This window comes from Podarcis gaigeae, assembly GCF_964106915.1.
Source record: "Podarcis gaigeae genome assembly, chromosome: 4".
Taxonomy (NCBI): Eukaryota; Metazoa; Chordata; class Lepidosauria; order Squamata; family Lacertidae; genus Podarcis; species Podarcis gaigeae.
The window spans coordinates 101,305,987-101,325,515 of NC_139677.1; the positions used below are offsets into that span (position 1 = coordinate 101,305,987).

Below are 19,529 nucleotides of genomic sequence, written 5' to 3' on the forward strand. Positions count from 1 at the left end.
ATCTGATCTGTCCATCCCTTCATGTAATAATAATAATAAAGTTATAATAATAATAATAATAATAATAATAATAATAATAATAATAATAATAATTTTATTTATACCCCCCCCTCCCCAGCCAAGACCAGGCTCAGGGCGGCTAACACCAGGTATAAAACAATTGATTCAAATACAACTGAAAAACAAGATTAAAACACAACATTAAAATGCAGCCTCATTTCAGTAGAAACTCAAATCAAAAGCTTTTTGGGGATGAAAACGTCAAATCTTCACCAAGGCCAACTATCCAGACTGGTCTTACGTGGGCCAAAGAAAGAGGTTTAGTACAGGCTTTCTCCCCTGATGAGCTAGATTTCCAGATACGGGAAGTAGTGTTGTTTTTTAAGGAGATGAACTGCAACAGGAAGCGGGAGAGATCTGAGGTGGAGCATGGGCAGAGCAGTTATCCGAAGTTATCGCCAGCACATGTGCCAGGACTTCATACAGTGCCACGCGGAGCCAGAGGCAGGAACAGCATGCAATAACAACATGTAGCGACACTAAGCAGAATTGGGTAGTATCATGCTATCCCCCACAAATAAGAGGGACAGAACTCACAAGCCACAAGCCTTTGGCCAACATGGTGCCAGCCAACCTGTAGGCCGGCACATGTGATATGTAACTTTAAGAACTGGTGCTAGAATTTGCTCTTTTTCATTCCTCCTCCATTCCCACCCTCTTTTCCTTGTGTGTCGTTGCCTTTCAGAATGCAAGCCTGAAGACGGGATCTGTGTTAACTACAGATCTCCGTAAGCCCCTCTGGAGGTCCAGACCATGAAGAGAATTATTAGTTAATGGCAATTAAGAGTAATAGAGAAATTAAGAAATGCAGAATAAGTGATAAAGAACGGAAAATCATCAGAGGTGGTTAGACGGAAGTCTAAAATATTGTGTAAGATAAGAAGTTATGTTAAATGAATGTTGGAAATGATATGTAAAAAAAACCCCAATAAAAATGTATATATATAAAAAATACTGTAGGTAAGTAAATGTAAATGTCAGTAAAATGATGGTGGTGATGGTAATAATAATAATAATAATAATAATAATAATACAGTGGTACCTTGGAAGTCAAAAGGAATCTGTTCCGGAAGTCCAGTTGACTTCCAAAACGTTCAGAAACCAAGGCACAACTTCCGATTGGCTGCAGGAAGCTCCTACATCCAATCGGAATCCACATCGGACATTTGGGTTCCAAAGAACGTCCGCAAACCGGAACACTCAATTCCGGGTTTGCGGGGTTCGGAAGCCAAAACGTTCAAGATCCAAGGTACGACTGTGATGCTGATAATAATTAATAATTAATAATAATAAAATTATTTCCTGTTTTCTAGCACTGTTGCTCAAGACAAATCAGAAAGCCATGAAAGGCCACCATCTCGTTGCCGCAGGAAAATGAACCTCTGGGCCCAAACTGAGCGACACCTTGCAGGAGTCAGGGAACAGGATACTCAAATAACCAAAAAACACACATCTGGGAATGAGAGAGACTTATTTCAAATGCAGCTCCGTTCTTTAGAAGGCACGGAAATTTGTGTGTGAGACAGAGAGCTGTTGCAGACGTTTTATGCATCCTTCCTAACAGGCTCAAGACATCTCCGTTTTGCACAGTCGTATGCTGGCTGTAATTTTGGTTTGTTTTGCAATGAGGCAACCACCCTCATTCATCGTCTCTCTTAACTACAGACTTGGGCTCCATTCTTTAGACATCCTCCCAATTTCTTCACTTTCTGCACCCTTCCTGGGCAAAAGTGAGGGGAAGTCTATAAACTCAGGGTTTCAGCATAGTTGGGGAGAAACTGCCCCCACCGCAAAGCTAACAAGATGCTGAAACCCCTGGCTTTGTCATTTGCTGCGAACCCAGAAGTCCCTTCTCTATAATAAATAATAACAATAAATTTTTATTTATATCCCGCCCTTCCCGGTTCAGAAAACCGGGCTCAGGGCGGCTAACAACAGATTTAAAACACTTAATTGATGCAACAAAAAACAGCATAAAATACACAATAAAACGTGAATAACAATAAATTCAGAATTCAAAAATCAATTTAGGGGGGAAATCCATCCAATAAACATTAGATGGTCACCAGCGCTAGCTGGCTAAATTAGTCCTATTTAGGCCAGTGAGGAGACCAGGAGCTGTGGGATCCCAGAGCGGGTAATCTTCATAAAAAGGGGAGGGCGAGGGAAGGAAGGGGAATAAAAGATCAGGCTAAGTTCAAATTGAAAGCCAGGTGGAATAGCTCTGTCTTACAGGCCCTGGTCTCCTGGGACAGAGCATTCCACCAGGTCGGAGCCATCACTGAGAAGGCCCTGGCCCTGGTGGAGGATAGTCTGGCTTCCTTAGGGACCGGGACCCTATGATTATTCATGGATCTTAAGGTCCTCTGCGGGGCAGACCAGGAGGGACAATGAGATGACCTGCTCTAGATCTGTGTCTCTGGGCCTTATTATGGGTTTTTTTAAAAAAAAAAACTGTAACATACACATTTCTGCATATTTAGGAACCCCCCACAAGCACATCGGAACAAGCACTGCCTTGCTTTTGAGGTGACTCTGATCTTTTTCAAAATTACAGACGTCCACATGCTTTCGCGCACGTGCAAGAACTCAGGCAAAAATGGAAGAGTGCCAGTTCCGGTGCCAAAAATCCCAGAGGGTATGGCATTGCCCATCCATTTTTGAACTTTGAAAAGTTCCTCCTTTTGTGTACAGAAGTAGAAGGCAGCAAAGGCGGCAATGAGCCGATTCTGAACAATGCAGTTCTGTTTATATATCATTTTAGGCCCCAGGACATGGAAGGGTGAGACGTATCTTGTGACCAACAGGAGGCAGCGGTCAGCGATGGTGAAAAAGAGAGTCCCGAGGTAAAAATGAAAGAAAGAAATCACAACAACCTTGAATTGTAGACCGCCCCTTTCGATTTATCAATATAATTACGCAGAAGATACAGTACAGTGGTACCTTGGTTCTCAAACGCCGAAAACCGGGAAGTGAGTTTTCCGGGTTTCAGACGTTTTTCGGAAGCCAAACATCTGATGCGGCTGTTGGCTATTGTTTCTGGGATGTCTGCACCAATCAGAAGCTGCACCTTGGTTTTCGAACATTTCGGAAGTCAAATGGACATCCGGAAAGGATTAAGTTTGGCGCTTTTGTTTTTCCTATTTGTTTTTGTGGCTTGTTTGGTTAATTTGTTTTTGTGACTGTGTGGAACCCAGTTCAGCTACATTGATTGTGTGACTGTGGAAATGTATAAAAATCCCCCATCCAAACAATGACTATCATCATTGCAGGTAAGAATTTTTTTTTATATCATCTACAATACCATCTTATTTATTTTATAGTACAGTATGTTGATTATTGATTTCATTTTATAGATCAATGGTCCCGTTAGATAGTAAAATTCATGTTAAATTGCTGTTTTAAGGGTTGTTTTTAAAAGTCTGGAACGGATTAATCCCTTTTGCATTACTTTCTATGGGGAAGCACGCCTTGGTTTTGGAACGCTTTGGTTTTGGAACAGATTAAGTTTGAGAACCAAAGTACCACTGTAATTCTTTTTTGTTTAGCTACTTTCAAGGAGGCAGAAGCGAGGGCCTGTTTATCGTCATCCGAAAACGATGGTCGTTTTCCAAAGCCTGCACGGTATAATACTATGGCAGAGACATAGGAGAGCCTGGCGGGAGAGGCAAGCGAGGGCACCCACATTTTCTGTCCTGGGGTGCTAAATGTCCCTGAGCACCTATGCTTCTGAGGGAGAAGAGGGATCACAGCAGCTTTCCCTCACGTTCCTCAGGAGCTCGACACCCGTGAAGAGTTGGAAGGCGATCTCCTCACACTCGCAGGACACCCCACACTCAAACAGGCACCCAAACATCACCGAATCGCCCTCCTCGCACACAGCCAGGTCCGAATACCCGCTGGGCCCTTTGTTCAGGACCCACGGGGCTTTCCAGCACCCCTTCTCCAGCGGAGAGGTGTTGAGGTAGATGCCCAGATCCACACGCTTGTGCCTTTTCGTGGGGTGGGAGAAGATCAGCCACGACTGGGCGCCCTTGAGGGGGGCCGAGGAAGGATCGAGACCCGACGACTTGGCCCCGTCTTTCTTCCTGCCCAGATCCAACGGCTCCAGCTGAGGGGAGAAGCTCACCACGCTGCCCTGGCAACCGTGGGGAGACTCGCACAACTCCTCGCACAGGGAGGGGCTGACAAACTGGTGGCCGTTGTCGGTGCACAGCGCCCCGACCCGGTACTTGTGGAGGCTGCGGGCGTTGCAGTAGAGGACCCGGCTGTCATCCGGGCACGACAGCTCGGCCACCTGGCACTCAGAGGTCAGCAAGGTCTCGAGGAGTGGGCTGCGCAACCAGCTCTGCCCGCCATCATCGCTGTAGAAAGTGAGGCAGTGGGGCTTGATCCAGCACTCCAGAGGGTTCCCAAACAAGCGCTTGTGGATATAATAAGCGTACGCCGGGATCACCAGGCGGCCGGAGCTGAGCTGAACGCCGTGGCCCGGGCCGACGGCAAACGTGGCCCAATTGGTCAGCTCTCCGCCAATGACCACCTCAGTCAGGTCGGTCGCCTGGCTCCAGGTGCGACCGCCATCTTGGCTGGAGACGTAGCAGAGCCTGGCGGCGTTCCTCCCCGTGCTGATCTGGTGCCGTTCCGTGATGTACTTCTCCACACAGATGAAGAAGAGGAAAAGGGTGCCGCTCTTCCTCTCGAATACGGGGCAAGGGTTCATGGTGCGGTGGTTGGGCAGCACGGCTGTCTCCAGCGGTTCCTGAGGACCCCACTGAAATACAAAGCAGAGGATGAGTTAGAGCACGGGTAAAGATAAAGGGACCCCTGACCATTAAGTCCAGTCGTGGCCGACTCTGGGATTGCGGTGCTCATCTCGCTTTATTGGCCGAGGGAGCCGGCGTACATCTTCCGGGTCATGTGGCCAGCATGACTAAGCTGCTTCTGGCGAAGCAGAGCCGTGCACGGAAACGCCGTTTACCTTCCCGCTGGAGTGGTACCTATTTATCTACTTGCACTTTGACGTGCTTTCGAACTGCTAGGTTGGCAGGAGCAGGGACCGAGCAACGGGAGCTCACCCCGTCGCGGGGATTCAAACTGCCGACCTTCTGATCAGCAAGTCCTAGGCTCTGTGGTTTAACCCACAGCGCCACCCGCATCCCTTAGAGCATGGGTAGTCAAGCTTTTAATACCTACTGCCCACTAATTCATCTTTCTTGATGGTAAAATTTCCTTACCACCCACCAGTGCTTGATGGAAGGAGGATTCAGCTTGTGCCGTAGAACACCTTACCGCTCAGCTACAATCCTTAAACGGCCACTAGTGGGTGGTAGGGACTGTTGGAATTCCTGCTCCATGATTGCAGTCATGGGTCTGTTGTCTTTCACATGACGGTGTATGTTTTGGCTCCACAGAGTGGGAAGTGACAGAGACAGGATATTTGTGTTACTGTGTTGCGTGAAGTGGGACTATTGTCCTTTGTTCTTTCTCTATCCGATGCTAGAGAGAGAGGGAGCGATGTTGCAGTGCTCTGGGTGTGTTAATAATAATAATAATAATAACGACAACAACAATAATATATTATTTATACCCCGCCCATCTGGCTGGGTTTCCCCAGCCACTCTGGGCGGCTTCCAACAAAACACTAAATTACAATAACCTATTAAACATTCAAAGCTTCCCTAAAGAGGGCTGACTTCAGATGTCTTCTAAAAGTTTGGTAGTTGTTTTTCTCTTTGACATCTGGTGGGAGGGCGTTCCGCAGGGTGGGCGCCACTACCGAGAAGGCCCTCTGCCTGGTTCCCTGTAACTTGGCTTCTCGCAGTGAGGGAACTGCCAGAAGGCCCTCAGGACTGGACCTCAGTGTCCGGGCAGAACGATGGAGGTGGAGACGCTCCTTCAGGTATACAGGTAAATAAAGTAGATTAGCCAAAATGCTGAGTTGCTGAGGTCTGTCATGTGCATGATGTGCAAACTCTGTGGTTCCCTAAGTGTGCCAGTGTCTGGCTGTGATGTTTCGAAGCTCCCGAACGATCGACCAGGAGGGAGGGAACATGCCAGCTGGGCACGTGTCTCTGCCAGGGTCCTCCTTGAGTGTAGGCTGAACTCCTGACAGAGACCAGGTTGACAACCTCCAAGTTAGAGAGTAAACCCAGATATTTCCCTCTCTTCGCTTCGCTGCGGTGCAGTGGTTAGTGTGTTGGACTAGGAACCAGGGAGGCCGGGGTTCAAATTCCCGCTCGGCCCAGGAGTGGACTTACCAAAATCACAAAAGAATCTATTTATGTATGCAACTACGGCTGCACGGACAGTATTAGCACAATATTGGAAAGAAGAAGGTGTCCCAGCTAAAGAGGATTGGCAAGTTAAATTAATGGAATATTCTGAAATGTTTAGGGAAGTTTTTAATATTTAATGCTGTATTGTTTTTAACACTTGATTGGGAGCCGCCCAGAGTGGCTGGGGAAACTCAGCCAGATGGGCGAGGTATAAATAAATTATTATTATTATTATTATTATTATTATTATTATTATTATTATTATTATTATTAAAATTTCAAAACTGACAATGAAATTAAGGGGAAGAGACGACAAGAAATTCAAGGAAGAATGGAAGATGCTTATTGCACATATACAGGAGCATTGTACACAGGTTAATACATTAGCAGGGTTTTAAAAGTACTTGTAATTTTACAATGAATGGATAATAGGTGATTTAAATATGTTCCAAATTTAACAATGGACATCCCTGTCTGAGGATAATTGCACTTTTTGCTGAGGACACAAGTGGCATCCCAGCGCTCGAAAAAGGCTTTGGGGTTTTTAATTTGGGAGTCAAGCGCCACTGGAGTGAGCACACAATCTATTTTTGGGTGGCTTTAAATAGAGGTTTAATCTCCTCTCCCTTCTCGAACTCCCCGCAGGCTGTGTGTTCAAGGAGGGCAGCTCTACCCAACACTCAGACCTCAACCTATTCCTATATACTGTACTTTTGGGGCTGTCTTACCCATAGGCACTAGGGGTGCGGGGCACCCGGGCGCTGGGCTCTCAAGGGCACCAGGCCGAGAGTCTGGGGCCCAAGAGTTGAGTCTGGGGAAGAGCCCGCCCGTCGGCGGAAGCGCCTGGGACTGGGCAACCTGGCGCTGCATATACTTAAGACAGCCCTGCATACTTTTCCATCTATAAGACGCCTCCTATTTTGGGGGACTCAAATTTTAGAAAATGGAGGAGATGGCACAGAGTTGTTGAGCTTTTTGTGGGGGGATTTCCCAAGGTTGAGCTTTTTTTTAAAGGGGGGATTGCATCACTAAATCCGCCTCCGGTCTGTCCCATCACCGGTGGCCATTTAAAAGTTGTTCTGCTGAATTTCCAGTGGCAGAGAGTTCCACAGGACTGGGACATTTGACCCTAAAAGCTCGGTTTATTGCTGCTGTCAAATGAGCCTCCCCGACTCGGGTAATGACGAACAATGCTCCTGCAAATGATCCCAGTGATCGAGCTGAGATATCAGGGCTCTGGTGATCCCCGTGGTATCCTAGACCGAAATTGTTCAGGGCTTTGTAAATTAATACAGCTGAGGAAAGTGAAACTTTCCAGAAGGAGCAGAGAAGCATTTTGGTGGCTTGGATTTGGAGAGGACAGAGCTGAGAGGCCTTGCCTGGATATCGTCTTTTAAAAAACAATCTCAAACTTGATCCCTGGAAAATTGATGCAGGATTAGGAAATTTGCCCTTTTTCTTGTAGGAGTGTCTGCTTGCTTCCGCTATCATATACCGACTCAAACCCAAACCCCCAGTGTTACCAGGGCAAGTTCCCAGCAAGGCTTCAAGTTACTTATTGAGTCAGCGGCATAAATATACACAGACTGGAACAGCTGTCAGTCGCTCAGCCTGACTGGCAAGCTGTTAACCCTATCTTTCCATTCCTTTTTTTTTTAAAATGTGGGCAGAAGGCATATGGAACAGACTCTTCATAGCCACATGTGGAAGAATCTATGCCATATATCTGTTGCTCATGAAGTCAGGACAATTCAAGTAATCGGACAATTTCTTGAATTATTTGGATCCGATTGTTGCAGCCTCAAAGCCAGTCAAATTTATCTGAATTTAGGTTTTGTCTGAATTTCCTTGTACAGTCGTTTACCTTGGAAGTCGAACGGAATCCGTTACGGAAGTCCATTTGAATGCCAAAATGTTCGGAAAGCAAAACGCAGCTTCTGATTGGCTGCAGGAAGCTCCTGCAGCCAATCAGAAGCCGCACTGGACGGTCAGCTTCCGAAAATCATTCGAAAACCGGAACATTATCGGGTTTTGATTGTTTGGGAGCTGATTTGTTCGGGAGCCAAGGCATTCAAGATCCAAGGTATGACTGTCTGTTTGTAAATCGTTATTAGCAAAGACTGTAGATTTTTAAAAAATCTAGTTCCATGTGTGCATATCATTATTATAAATACAGGGTTGTACACAATGGCATAATGTAATTTGGGACAAAGCATTTTCTGAAAAGAAAGGGGAATACAACAAAAGAGGTATAAGGGCACTCTCAAGACAAATCTAAAAAAAAAAAAAAAGCAACATAAGCACAGAAAATTGGGAAACTCTGGCCTGCACCCACTACAATCGGAGAGCAGCTTTTACTAAAGGTGTCATGGGCTTTGAAGACACTCGAACTCAGGACGCAAGGGAGAAACGCGCTAAGAGGAAGGCACACTTGGCAAACCCTCACCATAATCAATTCCTGCCTGGAAACCTATGTCACCACTGTGGAAGGACGTGTGGACCCAGAATTGGCCTCCACAGTAGGGTTACCAGACGTCCCGGTTTCCCGGGGACAGTTCCCAGATTTGCGAATAAGTCCCCGGATAAATTCCATCCCCGGAGTGTCCCCGGATTTCATCTAATGGCCCCAGGAAACGCAGCGGCGGCAGTCTCAGTAGCCCGGAGCAGTTGGCTCTGGCTGGCTTCAGGAGCTGCTCGGAGGTCCCCATGTTATAGTGGTGCAGGGGCTCAAAGATGCAGCTTCTGGGCTGCCCCCACCTTCCCTGAGCCCAGCAACTCAGCTGTGAAGGGAGGCTTCACGCTGCCTATCAGAGCTTGCGTGCAAGCAAGAGGGGGCAGGGATCTCTCAGTTAGGCAAGGGGAAGCCTCCCTTCCCAGCTGGGGGACTTGCTTCAGAGAGCATTTCCCCCCATTATACCAGTGTGAAGAGCTTCATTAAATCCCCGCCTTCATTAAACAGCTTACCTGAGCTGCCTGCCACCCTGCTGTCACGCTGGAGTTGGTGTGGCCGCATATAGGCAGGCCCATGAACTGCTGCGTGACGACAGCCTTACATTTATTGTATATAGTAAGAAAGTAAAGAAACGTGCAATGAAGAATAGCAATGTTATGCTTTCTGCTCTTGGCGTTACCTGAACGGACGTTCCTTCCTTCCGCCCTCGCCTCATCACCAGGAACTTAGCATCTTCGTCTCGGGGGGATGAGCGCTCCTCTGCAAACGCCAGGAAGGTGGACTCGGAGGGCAGGTAAAGCAGCGCCGGGATGCGGTAGGTGAGGCCCCCTCGTTTTTTCTGGCTGAAAAGAGTCACCTTCCCAGAGCCAGCCTGAGCCTCGGCCATGTTTTCTGGGCATGCAGAAATATTCTAGGAGACGGGGAAAGGAGAGAGCTTGAAAGCCAGAACTTATTGAGTTACATTTCCTTTTAGCGCGCCTGCGCTTCCAGCAGAAGCAGAAACCTTCAGATCGGTCCGGTTGATTTGCTGACATAGCTTACATCAACACATTTTGTTACAAAGTCTATTGTGCTTTGTATTGTGCCTATGTGAACCTGCTACTTGTGTTCTTGCGATAAGCGTTCTAGCTCCTCTCTTCCCAAAGTGAAATACTTTCTCAGCAGTTTCTTAACAGTTTCTTAAAGCGATAGGCTACTATAAGTTCCTTTTTCTCCTATGAAAAATGTTGGTCTGAAATTAAAAGGGATCTAGAAGTCTGGTCAAGATTGAAACTTTCCTTGTCAGGACGTATTGCTGCTATCAAGATGAATGTATTGCCAAAAATGTTGTTCTTGTTTCAAACTTTGCAGATTGTGGACAAAATGGGGTGTTTTGAGAGGTGGCAGAGAGATATTTCTAAATTTGTCTGGCAGGGCAAAAAGCCCAGAATCAAGTTCAAGATATTAACTGATGCTAAAGAAAGAGGGGGCTTCGCCCTGCCAGACTTAAAGTTGTATTACGAATCAGCAGCTTTCTGCTGGTTGAAAGATTGGCTACTTCTTGAAAACACCGATGTTTTAGATTTGGAAGGATTTAACAATGCTTTTGGTTGGCATGCATATCTGTGGTATGACAAGGTTAAAATACATAAGGCTTTCAAGAACCATGTTGTCAGAAAAGCAGTTTTCAATGTCTGGTTAAAATATAAAGATTTATTGGAAAATAAGACCCCAAGGTGGTTATCACCAATGGAGGCTAAGGCCCAGAAAAGACTCAATATGGAGGCCAAGTGGCCGAAATATTGGGAAATAATAGAAAAAGATGGAGACAATTGGAGGTTGCAGAGTTTGGAGAAATTAAAGGGGAAAGTGCGAGATTGGTTACATTACGCTCAGATTAAAGAAGTTTTTAAGTCAGATAAAAAGTTAGGATTCCAGGTGGAAAAATCAAAGCTAGAAACAGAACTGTTAGAACCCAGTTCTAAGTTACTCTCAAGAATGTATAACTTGCTGCTAAAATGGAATACACAGGATGAAACGGTCAAATCAGCTATGATAAAATGGGCACAGGACATAGGGCATGACATTATGTTAGCGGACTGGGAAAAGCTATGGACCACAGGTCTGAGATTTACGGCATGTAATGCCTTGAAAGAAAACATTATGAAAATGATATACAGGTGGTACATAACCCCAGTCAAGCTTGCAAAGATATATCATGTGTCTGACAATAAATGTTGGAAGTGTAAAGAAGCTGAAGGAACATTCTTTCACCTCTGGTGGACTTGCCCTAGAGTGAAGGCTTTCTGGGAAATGATATATAATGAGTTGAAAAAGGTATTTAAGTATACCTTCCCTAAGAAACCAGAGGCCTTTCTTTTAGGCATTGTCGGCCAGAGTGTGCAAAAGAAGGATCGAACCTTTTTTATGTATGCTACAACAGCAGCAAGGATACTCATCGCTAAAAGCTGGAAAACTCAAGATTTGCCCACACTGGAAGAATGGCAGATGCAACTGATGGACTATATGGAACTGGCGGAGATGACTAGCAGAATCCGAGATCTGGGAGAAGAACTGATGGAGGAGGAATGGAAGAAATTTAAGGACTATCTACAAAAATATTGTAAATTGTATGAATGTTAAGAAAGATGTAAGATTAGCAATAGAATGGCTCCAACAAATTAGTTACAAGGAATACAAATCTAATTGTAATTGAAAGAAAAGACAAATTTTGGATAAATTCTTATAACTAAGTCTCCAAAAGAGTGATTTAAATTCTAAAATGTGAGATTTAAATATTGGAAAAATATATTATATGAAGTCAAACAAGTTAATAATTTGCTAGTAAAATTTATGAATTTAGGATGCAGGAACGAGATGTGAGGAAGTCCAAAGATGAGAATGAAATGTGGATATTGGAAAATATGTTATTATGTATGTTTTTTTATTGTGTAAACAAAAACTTAATAAATATTATTATATAAAAAAAAATTTAAGTTCCTTTTTCTCAGTCACTCCCAGGGGTCCACATTATCACAATTTGGGGGGTCCCTACAACTTGACTTAATTTAACAAAATAGTTTGGATTTTGAATAAATGTGCAATGTTGTTACTGTTTTGAATTTCACTGTGCCATTATCTCCTGTAGTGGGCCATGCAAACCGCTATTCTGGATGATGCTTTTTGCAGGGTAACAGGTACTGGGGATGCATTTATGAAACCAAGCTGGAGAATGGCCCCCAAAGATTTGAGAGCCGATGATCTAAACTATCAATCCTTCTTTGGAAGAACCAGCCAGCTCCAAAGTTTAAAGGTACACTGTTTTGTGGAAGTAAGGGGGCTGGAGACTAGAGGGGAAAGAGACTACCCTCTTTCTGTATAGTAACAAGGCAAAGGGACCCCTGACCATTAGGTCCAGTCGTGGCCGACTCTGGGGTTGCGGCGCTCATCTCGCTTTACTGGCCGAGGGAGCCGGCATACAGCTTCCGGGTCATGTGGCCAGCAGGACTAAGCCACTTCTGGCGAACCAAAGCAGCGCACGGAAACGCCGTTTACCTTCCCGCTGGAGCGGTACCTATTTATCTACTTGCACTTTGACGTGCTTTCGAACTGCTAGGTGGGCAGGAGCAGGGACCGACCAACGGGAGCTCACCCCGTCGTGGGGATTCGAACTGCCGAACTTCTGATGGGCAAGCCCAAGAGGCTCTGTGGTTTAGACCACAGCGCCACCCGTGTCCCCTTTCTGGAGAGAGAAGATCAAAAAAGTGAGGAGGGACACATTTTACCCTTAGGGGAATCAACTTTTTTTAAAAAACACCTATTTATTGATTTATTTTTAATATTTACCCACCCACTTCTAAGTAGTCTACATAATAATAATAATAAATTTTTATTTATACCCCGCCCCTTCCCGGTTCAGGGCGGCTAACAACAAATTTAAAACACTTAATTGATGCAACAAAAAGCAGGATAAAATACAGTATAAAACATGAATAACAATAAATTGAGAATTCAAAAATCAATTTAGGGGTGAAATCCATCTAATAATAATAATAATAATAATAATAATAATAATAATAATAATTTTTATTTATACCCCGCCCTCCCCAGCCAAGGCCGGGCTCAGAGCGGCTTACAAGCAATAATAAAAACAAGATGAATGATTACAAACTTAAAAACAAAAATAAAATACAACATTAAAATAATGGAACATTAAAATATTAAAATGTAGCCTCATCACAGGAGGAGAAGGAAAAGAAGGGGGGGGAGGAGAGGGGGGGAGGGAATCAAATTGGCTCCAAGCCAAAGGCCAGGCGGAACAACTCTGTCTTACAGGCCCTGCGGTAAGAACTCAGATCCTGCAGGGCCCTGGTCTCATGAGGCAGAGCGTTCCACCAGGCTGGGGCCAGTGTTGAAAAGGCCCTGGCTCTGGTTGAAGCCAATCTAACTTCCTTAGGGCCCGGGACCTCTAGGGTGTTGCTATTTATGGACCTTGAGGCTCTCCGTGGGGCATACCGGGAGAGGCGGTCCCGTAGGTACGAGGGTCCTAGGCCGTGAAGGGCTTTAAAGGTCAAAAGCAGCACCTTAAATCTGACCCTGTGTGACGCAGTGGTTAAGAGTGTCAGACTAGTACACGGTTTGAATACCCATTTGGTCCGTGAATTCTCAGGTGACATCAATAAAATGCATGTTCATAATATGTGTGCAAGGTAAACACACCATAAACCACATGTCTGAAAGACGGCTAGCTCTGTTCTTTGGTTGCCTCTGTTCTCAGACTGGTGATCGGACCTTGATGGGGAGTCCGGCTGTAAAAGCCAATCCCAGCTTCCTTATAATACCTTACGGGGTGATTTCAGACCCATCATTCCCTTCCAGGCTCACCTACCTCACAGGGTTGTTTGTGAGGATCAAATAGGGGAGAGAAGAACCCCGAATACCACTTTGATCTCCCTGGAGGAAAACGTAGGGCGTTGATGCAACAAACAAATAAAAACAAAACAATAAGTTGCTATTCCTGTCCTTGAATTACTCCACTAAGGGCAATGTCTAACTAAGACATGCTCAAAAGAGTCAGACCCATCGACTTCAATGGAATGGCTGGTTTGGTCCATTGATTCAAATGGGCCTGACTCTGCATATGACTAATAAAGGATGGTCACACAGTCCATGGCATGGTTAGGGAAACTAAGGCCCGGGGGCCAGATCCGGCCCAATCACCTTCTAAATCCGGCCCGCGGACGGTCTGGGAATCAGCGTGTTTTTACATGAGTAGAATGTGTGCTTTTGTTTAAAATGCATCTTTGGGTTATTTGTAGGGCATAGGAATTCGTTCATTTTTTCCCCTTCAAAATATAGACCCCTACAAGGTCTGAAGGACAGTGGATCGGCCCCCTGCTGAAAAAGTTTGTTGACCCCTGTACTGTATGGGGCTTTTTGTTTCTGAACTTTGGCAGGTACAACATTTTAATTTTAATAGTATTCAGGCTGAAGGTAATTTTAATTTTTGATATGGTGGGTAGAAGTAACTTCCTGAATAGTATTCAATCTGAAGGTAATTTGTGGATGAAGGAATTTTTTTTGAAATAGTTAATAAATGTGCAAACATCAAATAGATAAGAGTTAGAGATCCAGATTTAACACTCCAAAAGTAGGTAGCCATTTTAAAAAGTCCTCAAAGGATTTCAGCTCCAAAGGTGGACTGACTGATTAGGGCTCTGATATGTTAGAAAGAGAGAATTTCCCTCTCTCTTTCCTCATATAACGCTAGTGGATTGGCATGGGATTCAGGACAGCCAAATGAAAATACTTTTTTCACATGCCGCATAAATGAGTCATGAAATTCTTGGACATAAGAAATGGTGGTAAAAAATAAAATAAAAATAAAATAAGGGATGGTCACCACTCTTTAAAGAATCTTAGAATGTGGGGAGAGGGATCTACAGCTTCCTCTGTGAGACCCAAAGATACTGAAAGGCATTTTATATGTCCAGCTGTCCTTTGTCAACAACAAATTGTCATTGTTCTTTGTGTTGAATATATGCTATGTGGTAATTTATGGACCTAATAGGTATCTAAAGTCATTTGCACATGACAAAATATGTATTTTATCAACGTAACTGTTGAACTGAAATACAATTAAGAGGCAGCATATTAATAGCGAAATACAGTTAATATTTATATTAACAGTGAAATACCGTATTTTTCGCACCAGACCACAAGACGCACCTAGTTTTTGGAGGAGGAAAACAAGAAAAACAATATTCTGAATCTCAGAAGCCAGAACAGCAAGAGGGATCACTGCGCAGTGAAAGAAACAATCCCTCTTGCTGTTCTGGCTTCTGTGATAGCTGCGCAGCCTGCATTCGCTCCATAAGACGCGCACACATTTCCCCTTACTTTTTAGGAGGGAAAAAGTGAGTCTTATAGAGCAAATAATACGGTAATTATTAAGCTCCAACTTGAAATTTTTGCATTCATAACAAACTTAATAATGCAAACACATTTGGCAATAACAAAAGTTCCTTTAGAAGCACAATTTACAAAGACTCATAATCCAGTCTTTAGAAACTTGCTATAACATGAAACAATAATAGGTGTAAATATAGGATGCAAACTAATAATAATTATAAACAGCACAATGTAGGCACCCTATATATAGAAATATATATTTTACGGAGCAGGCTAGCCGGCGGGGTCCATCACTTACATCATAGGAACCTACACAACACAAAACACTGTTGCTGTATGTAGCTTCTATTTTATTTGTTTTTTAATCTTATATTTTGAAAATCTACATCTAGGTTTTTTTTCTTTAATTTTTTTTGGAGCCCCCAAGAGAGTGGGGCCCTAAGCTATAGCTTGTTTAGCTTATACCTAAATCTGGCACTGATTGCACGCCCTGCGCTGCCCACTTCCCCATCCATCCATCACTCACCGCGCAGCGGATTCCTCGCAATGCATAAAGACTCAGCATGGGGGGGGGGGTTGGGTTGGGGGTTTGGGAAGCGCGATCCGCAGGCGCAGGATCCGACCCTGCAAGCCGAGGAGAGAGAAAGAGAGACCAGGAGAAGCGCTTCCTCGCCGGCGCGCACAGCCCAGCTTTGGCAACAGCTGAGCGCAAATTGCAACAAGAAATATAAATATAAATAAATGCTCGGCAGCTGCTTCCACAGGCTGCCAGCCAGCCTGCTGGGATCCGGTTCCCCGCTTGGCCAATCAGGGGAAGGGATCTCTTTCAGAAGCCATAGATTTAGTCCATGGTAAGATGCATGGCTAGCAGCTCCAGCCTTGGAGAGGCTTTTTGCAAAAGCATCAGAAGGAAATTGAAAGTCAACCCGCAAGCTGGCGGCAGTGTGTCAGTCTACCCTTTTTCTTTCTCCCTGTGCCCCATGCAGATGAGCAAGAGGCAACGTCAGAGTATGTTAAATGAGCCATTTATGAATTGTTAATAGATAAAAACAATTAATTGAGAGCTAACATTTTACCGAGAGACACAGCTTTCATCGAATTGTAAAGAAACCCAATGGTCCTTGATTGATTGATTGATTGATTGATTGATTGAATTTATATAGTCCAGCCCCCTGCAATGAAGGAAGCTCAACACATGGTCTCCCATCCCCTTTGAAACCACGCCAGATGCTGCTTGTCTTTGCAAATGTCCTACAGTTTTATTGCTGCATCAGTAGGAGGCTTGAATAGTGGCGGGGGTGGGGGGAATATTTCTGTACAGCCATATAATAAAACACTAGTGTGGTGTAATAATGCATAAAACACAATTTACCAAAAAAAAAGAAGACGACCATCGTTAAGGTGATGGGTTAAGCAAAGTACAAAATAAACACCTGCAAAGGTCTGTTAGCATTTAAAAAAAAGAATTTGAAGAGCTACAGCAGCAAGGATCCTGATTGCAAAATATTGGAAGACACAAGATTTACCCACACTGGAGGAATGGCACACGCAGTTGATGGACTATATGGAACTGGCCGAAATGACTGGCAGAATCCGAGACTTGGGAGAAGAAACGTTCGAGGAGGATTGGAGAAAATTTAAAGACTATTTGGAAAAACATTATAAGTTGTATGAATGTTAAAAAACGCACCTTCTAGGAAATTCTAGCTTCAGTAATGTTAAATTAAAGAAATGCAAATTAAGGTACAAGGAGTCAGAGATAGAATAATGAAACAACTTTATTGTGTTAAAATGAAAACGTACATGATTTGGGTCATAATTTATTTGAAATTGGGTAACATGATAAAAAGGAAGATACAATAAGTATTGAAGCAAGTTAACAAATTGCAGACGTTATGCATCACAGAGAATGCAGGGTTGGGAGGACGTGGGGAAGTCCAACAGATTTGGAAAAAAGAGTAAGAAAAATTTGTAACTTTCTTTTTCTACTTTCATAATATGTTCTTTATTCTTTTTTCTGTATTTCATAAAACTAATAAAAATATTATAAAAATAAAAATAAAAAAAGAATTTGAAGAGAATGTCAAAACCAGGGGTGCCTGCAAAATCTCTTTCTTATACAGTATGACACTCTATATATTTTTTAATCCATATGAAAATACCTGTTTAAATCCATACCCAGATTCGTAGTTCAGTTAAAAATACAGACTGTATTCAGTTCTCCTCCATCCCTACTCAAGATGTCTGTCACCCTGAAATATACTCAGAGTCGCAAAGTGATTTCATGCTCTTTATTCAGCTCATAGTGGTGAGGAGGAATGAATGAAAGTCCCCTCAAAGTATCTGCTTTATATACATTATTTACACAATGGGCTGCACATGATTGGCTAATTCTGGAATTCTACTGTAAGCCAATCAGGTTGTGGATTCACTTCTATCTGGAGCATGATTGGGTGGTTCCTGCCAACCAATCATACTGCTGCATTGTTCTAAGACCAATCAGACTGCTGCATTCTGAATCCTATTGTTCTAGGACCAATCAGACTGCTGCATTCTGAATCCTATTGTTCTAGGACCAATCAGACTGCTGCCTTTTGGATCCTATTGTTCTAGGACCAATCAGACTGCTGCAGTTTGGATCCTATTGTTCTAGGACCAACCAGACTGCTGCCTTTTGGATCCTATTGTTCTAGGACCAATCAGACTGCTGCATTCTGAATCCTATTGTTCTAGGACCAATCAGACTGCTGCATTCTGGACCCTATTGTTCTAGGACCAGTCAGGCTGCTGCCTTTTGGATCCTATTGTTCTAGGACCAATCAGACTGCTGCAGTTTGGATCCTATTGTTCTAGGACCAATCAGACTGCTGCAGTTTGGATCCTATTCAATTCAGTACATAACACACCCCATTTGGTGAAGCAATATGGCCGTGTTAGATACTGTTTGTTTGAAATCTTGACGTTGGGCAGCTGAACAAGGCAATAAAACAAGGGATGCCCACAAAAATGGGTTTTTAGCCTGCCTGTTCCTGCAGGCTTTGGGGCAGGGCACAAACCTCATGATGCTTTTCCCTCCTGCTGTCCCAGATAAGAAACCAGTTTTTCTCCTAACCGGTAGCATGAAAAGGATTTTTAGATTCATCACATGGCGTTGGGCCATACAGTGTGCATTCCGCGTGCTACAGTGTTTGATGTATGCAAAACCCCCTCCAGAAAAAAAGAAGGAAGCGGAAAATGGAACTGACAGCAGATCATTTTATTTAAACACATTCCCTGTAGGCTATTGTTCGTTAACAGCTTCCGCTTTTATTTCCCACATGCTCACAGTGCAACGTCCTGGGATTTGGCTGGTGTTGGTGCCAGGAACTTGGGCGATACAGCTGGACCAAGCAAAGGCATAGACGGTGGGCAACAGGGAATGTGCCACTGCTTTAGGAAAACAAGCCAACTTCATAAACAACGTTTGGAAGTTCGGTTGTTTCAGTAAACCACAGTTAAGGCCAACCACAGTTTCTCGGGGTTCAAACATAACACAGGAAACAATAGACAAATGGAATCTTCAACTTCCAATCTCTTCCTCATGGCTGCACCAGGGAGGGAAGAAGGTTGCTGAGAAGGCTTGTTCAAATTTGGCTGAGCTATAATTTTAGCACAATAAGACCTTACTGTGAAATGGACAAAGGCACCCAAGGAAAACAGCCCATGCTGACAGCACTGCTAGCTTAAAAAGCAAAGAAAGCTCTTAGCTAGGGTCGCCATATTTCCAAAATATTATTTCCAAAAAGTAGAAACCAGGACAGCACCGAAATTGGGGTTTGTTTAAAAATAGCTCAGCAAAGTTGCTTGCAGCCCTATCTTAGCATCCTCTTTGAGGGAAGCCATAGCAGTTAAAACTGGTAGAAAACCGATATACATTTGTAGCGTTTGACACATAATACATTTCCAGCCAAGCTGAGTTCATCCAACATAACAGAAGCACAGCAGATTGCAAGCGTTTTGGCACAAGAGTTCAAAACTGAGTATAAAGATTTTGGCACAAAGGTCTGGCTTAAGGCTCCAACATTTAGTCCCGTGCAGGCCCAGAAGGCTCAGAGATAAATCTCCGGCGTCTCCAGATGAGGCTGAGAGAGAGAACTTTGCCTCAAACGCTGAAGAGCCACTGACATTCAGTGTAGACAATAAACATCATCAACAACAACAATAATAATTTATATATATCCCGACCATCTGGCTGGGTTTCCCCAGCCACTCTGGGCGGCTCCCAACAGAATATTAAAAACACGATAAAAGATCAAACATTAAAAGCTTCCCTAAACAGGGCTGCCTTCAGATGTCTTCTAAAAGTCAGATAG

The 19,529-nt window shown here is 44.0% G+C and overlaps 1 protein-coding gene and 1 long non-coding RNA gene across 2 annotated transcripts in view; both read right to left on the reverse strand.

The window, feature by feature from the left end:
• LOC310843969 overlaps positions 1–19,529 on the reverse strand; it is a 336,267-nt gene that overhangs the window by 71,982 nt on the left and 244,756 nt on the right. The window lies entirely within an intron of this gene.
• On the reverse strand, positions 2,507–15,983 carry LOC310843628 (sialidase-3-like). Its single transcript, XM_083737257.1, has 3 exons — positions 15,704–15,983; positions 9,467–9,697; positions 2,507–4,831 (listed from the first exon to the last, which is right to left on the reverse strand). The coding sequence occupies exons 1-3, from the start codon at positions 15,740–15,742 to the stop codon at positions 3,782–3,784; spliced, it is 1,320 nt and encodes a 439-aa protein (XP_083593383.1). The 5' UTR covers positions 15,743–15,983; the 3' UTR covers positions 2,507–3,781.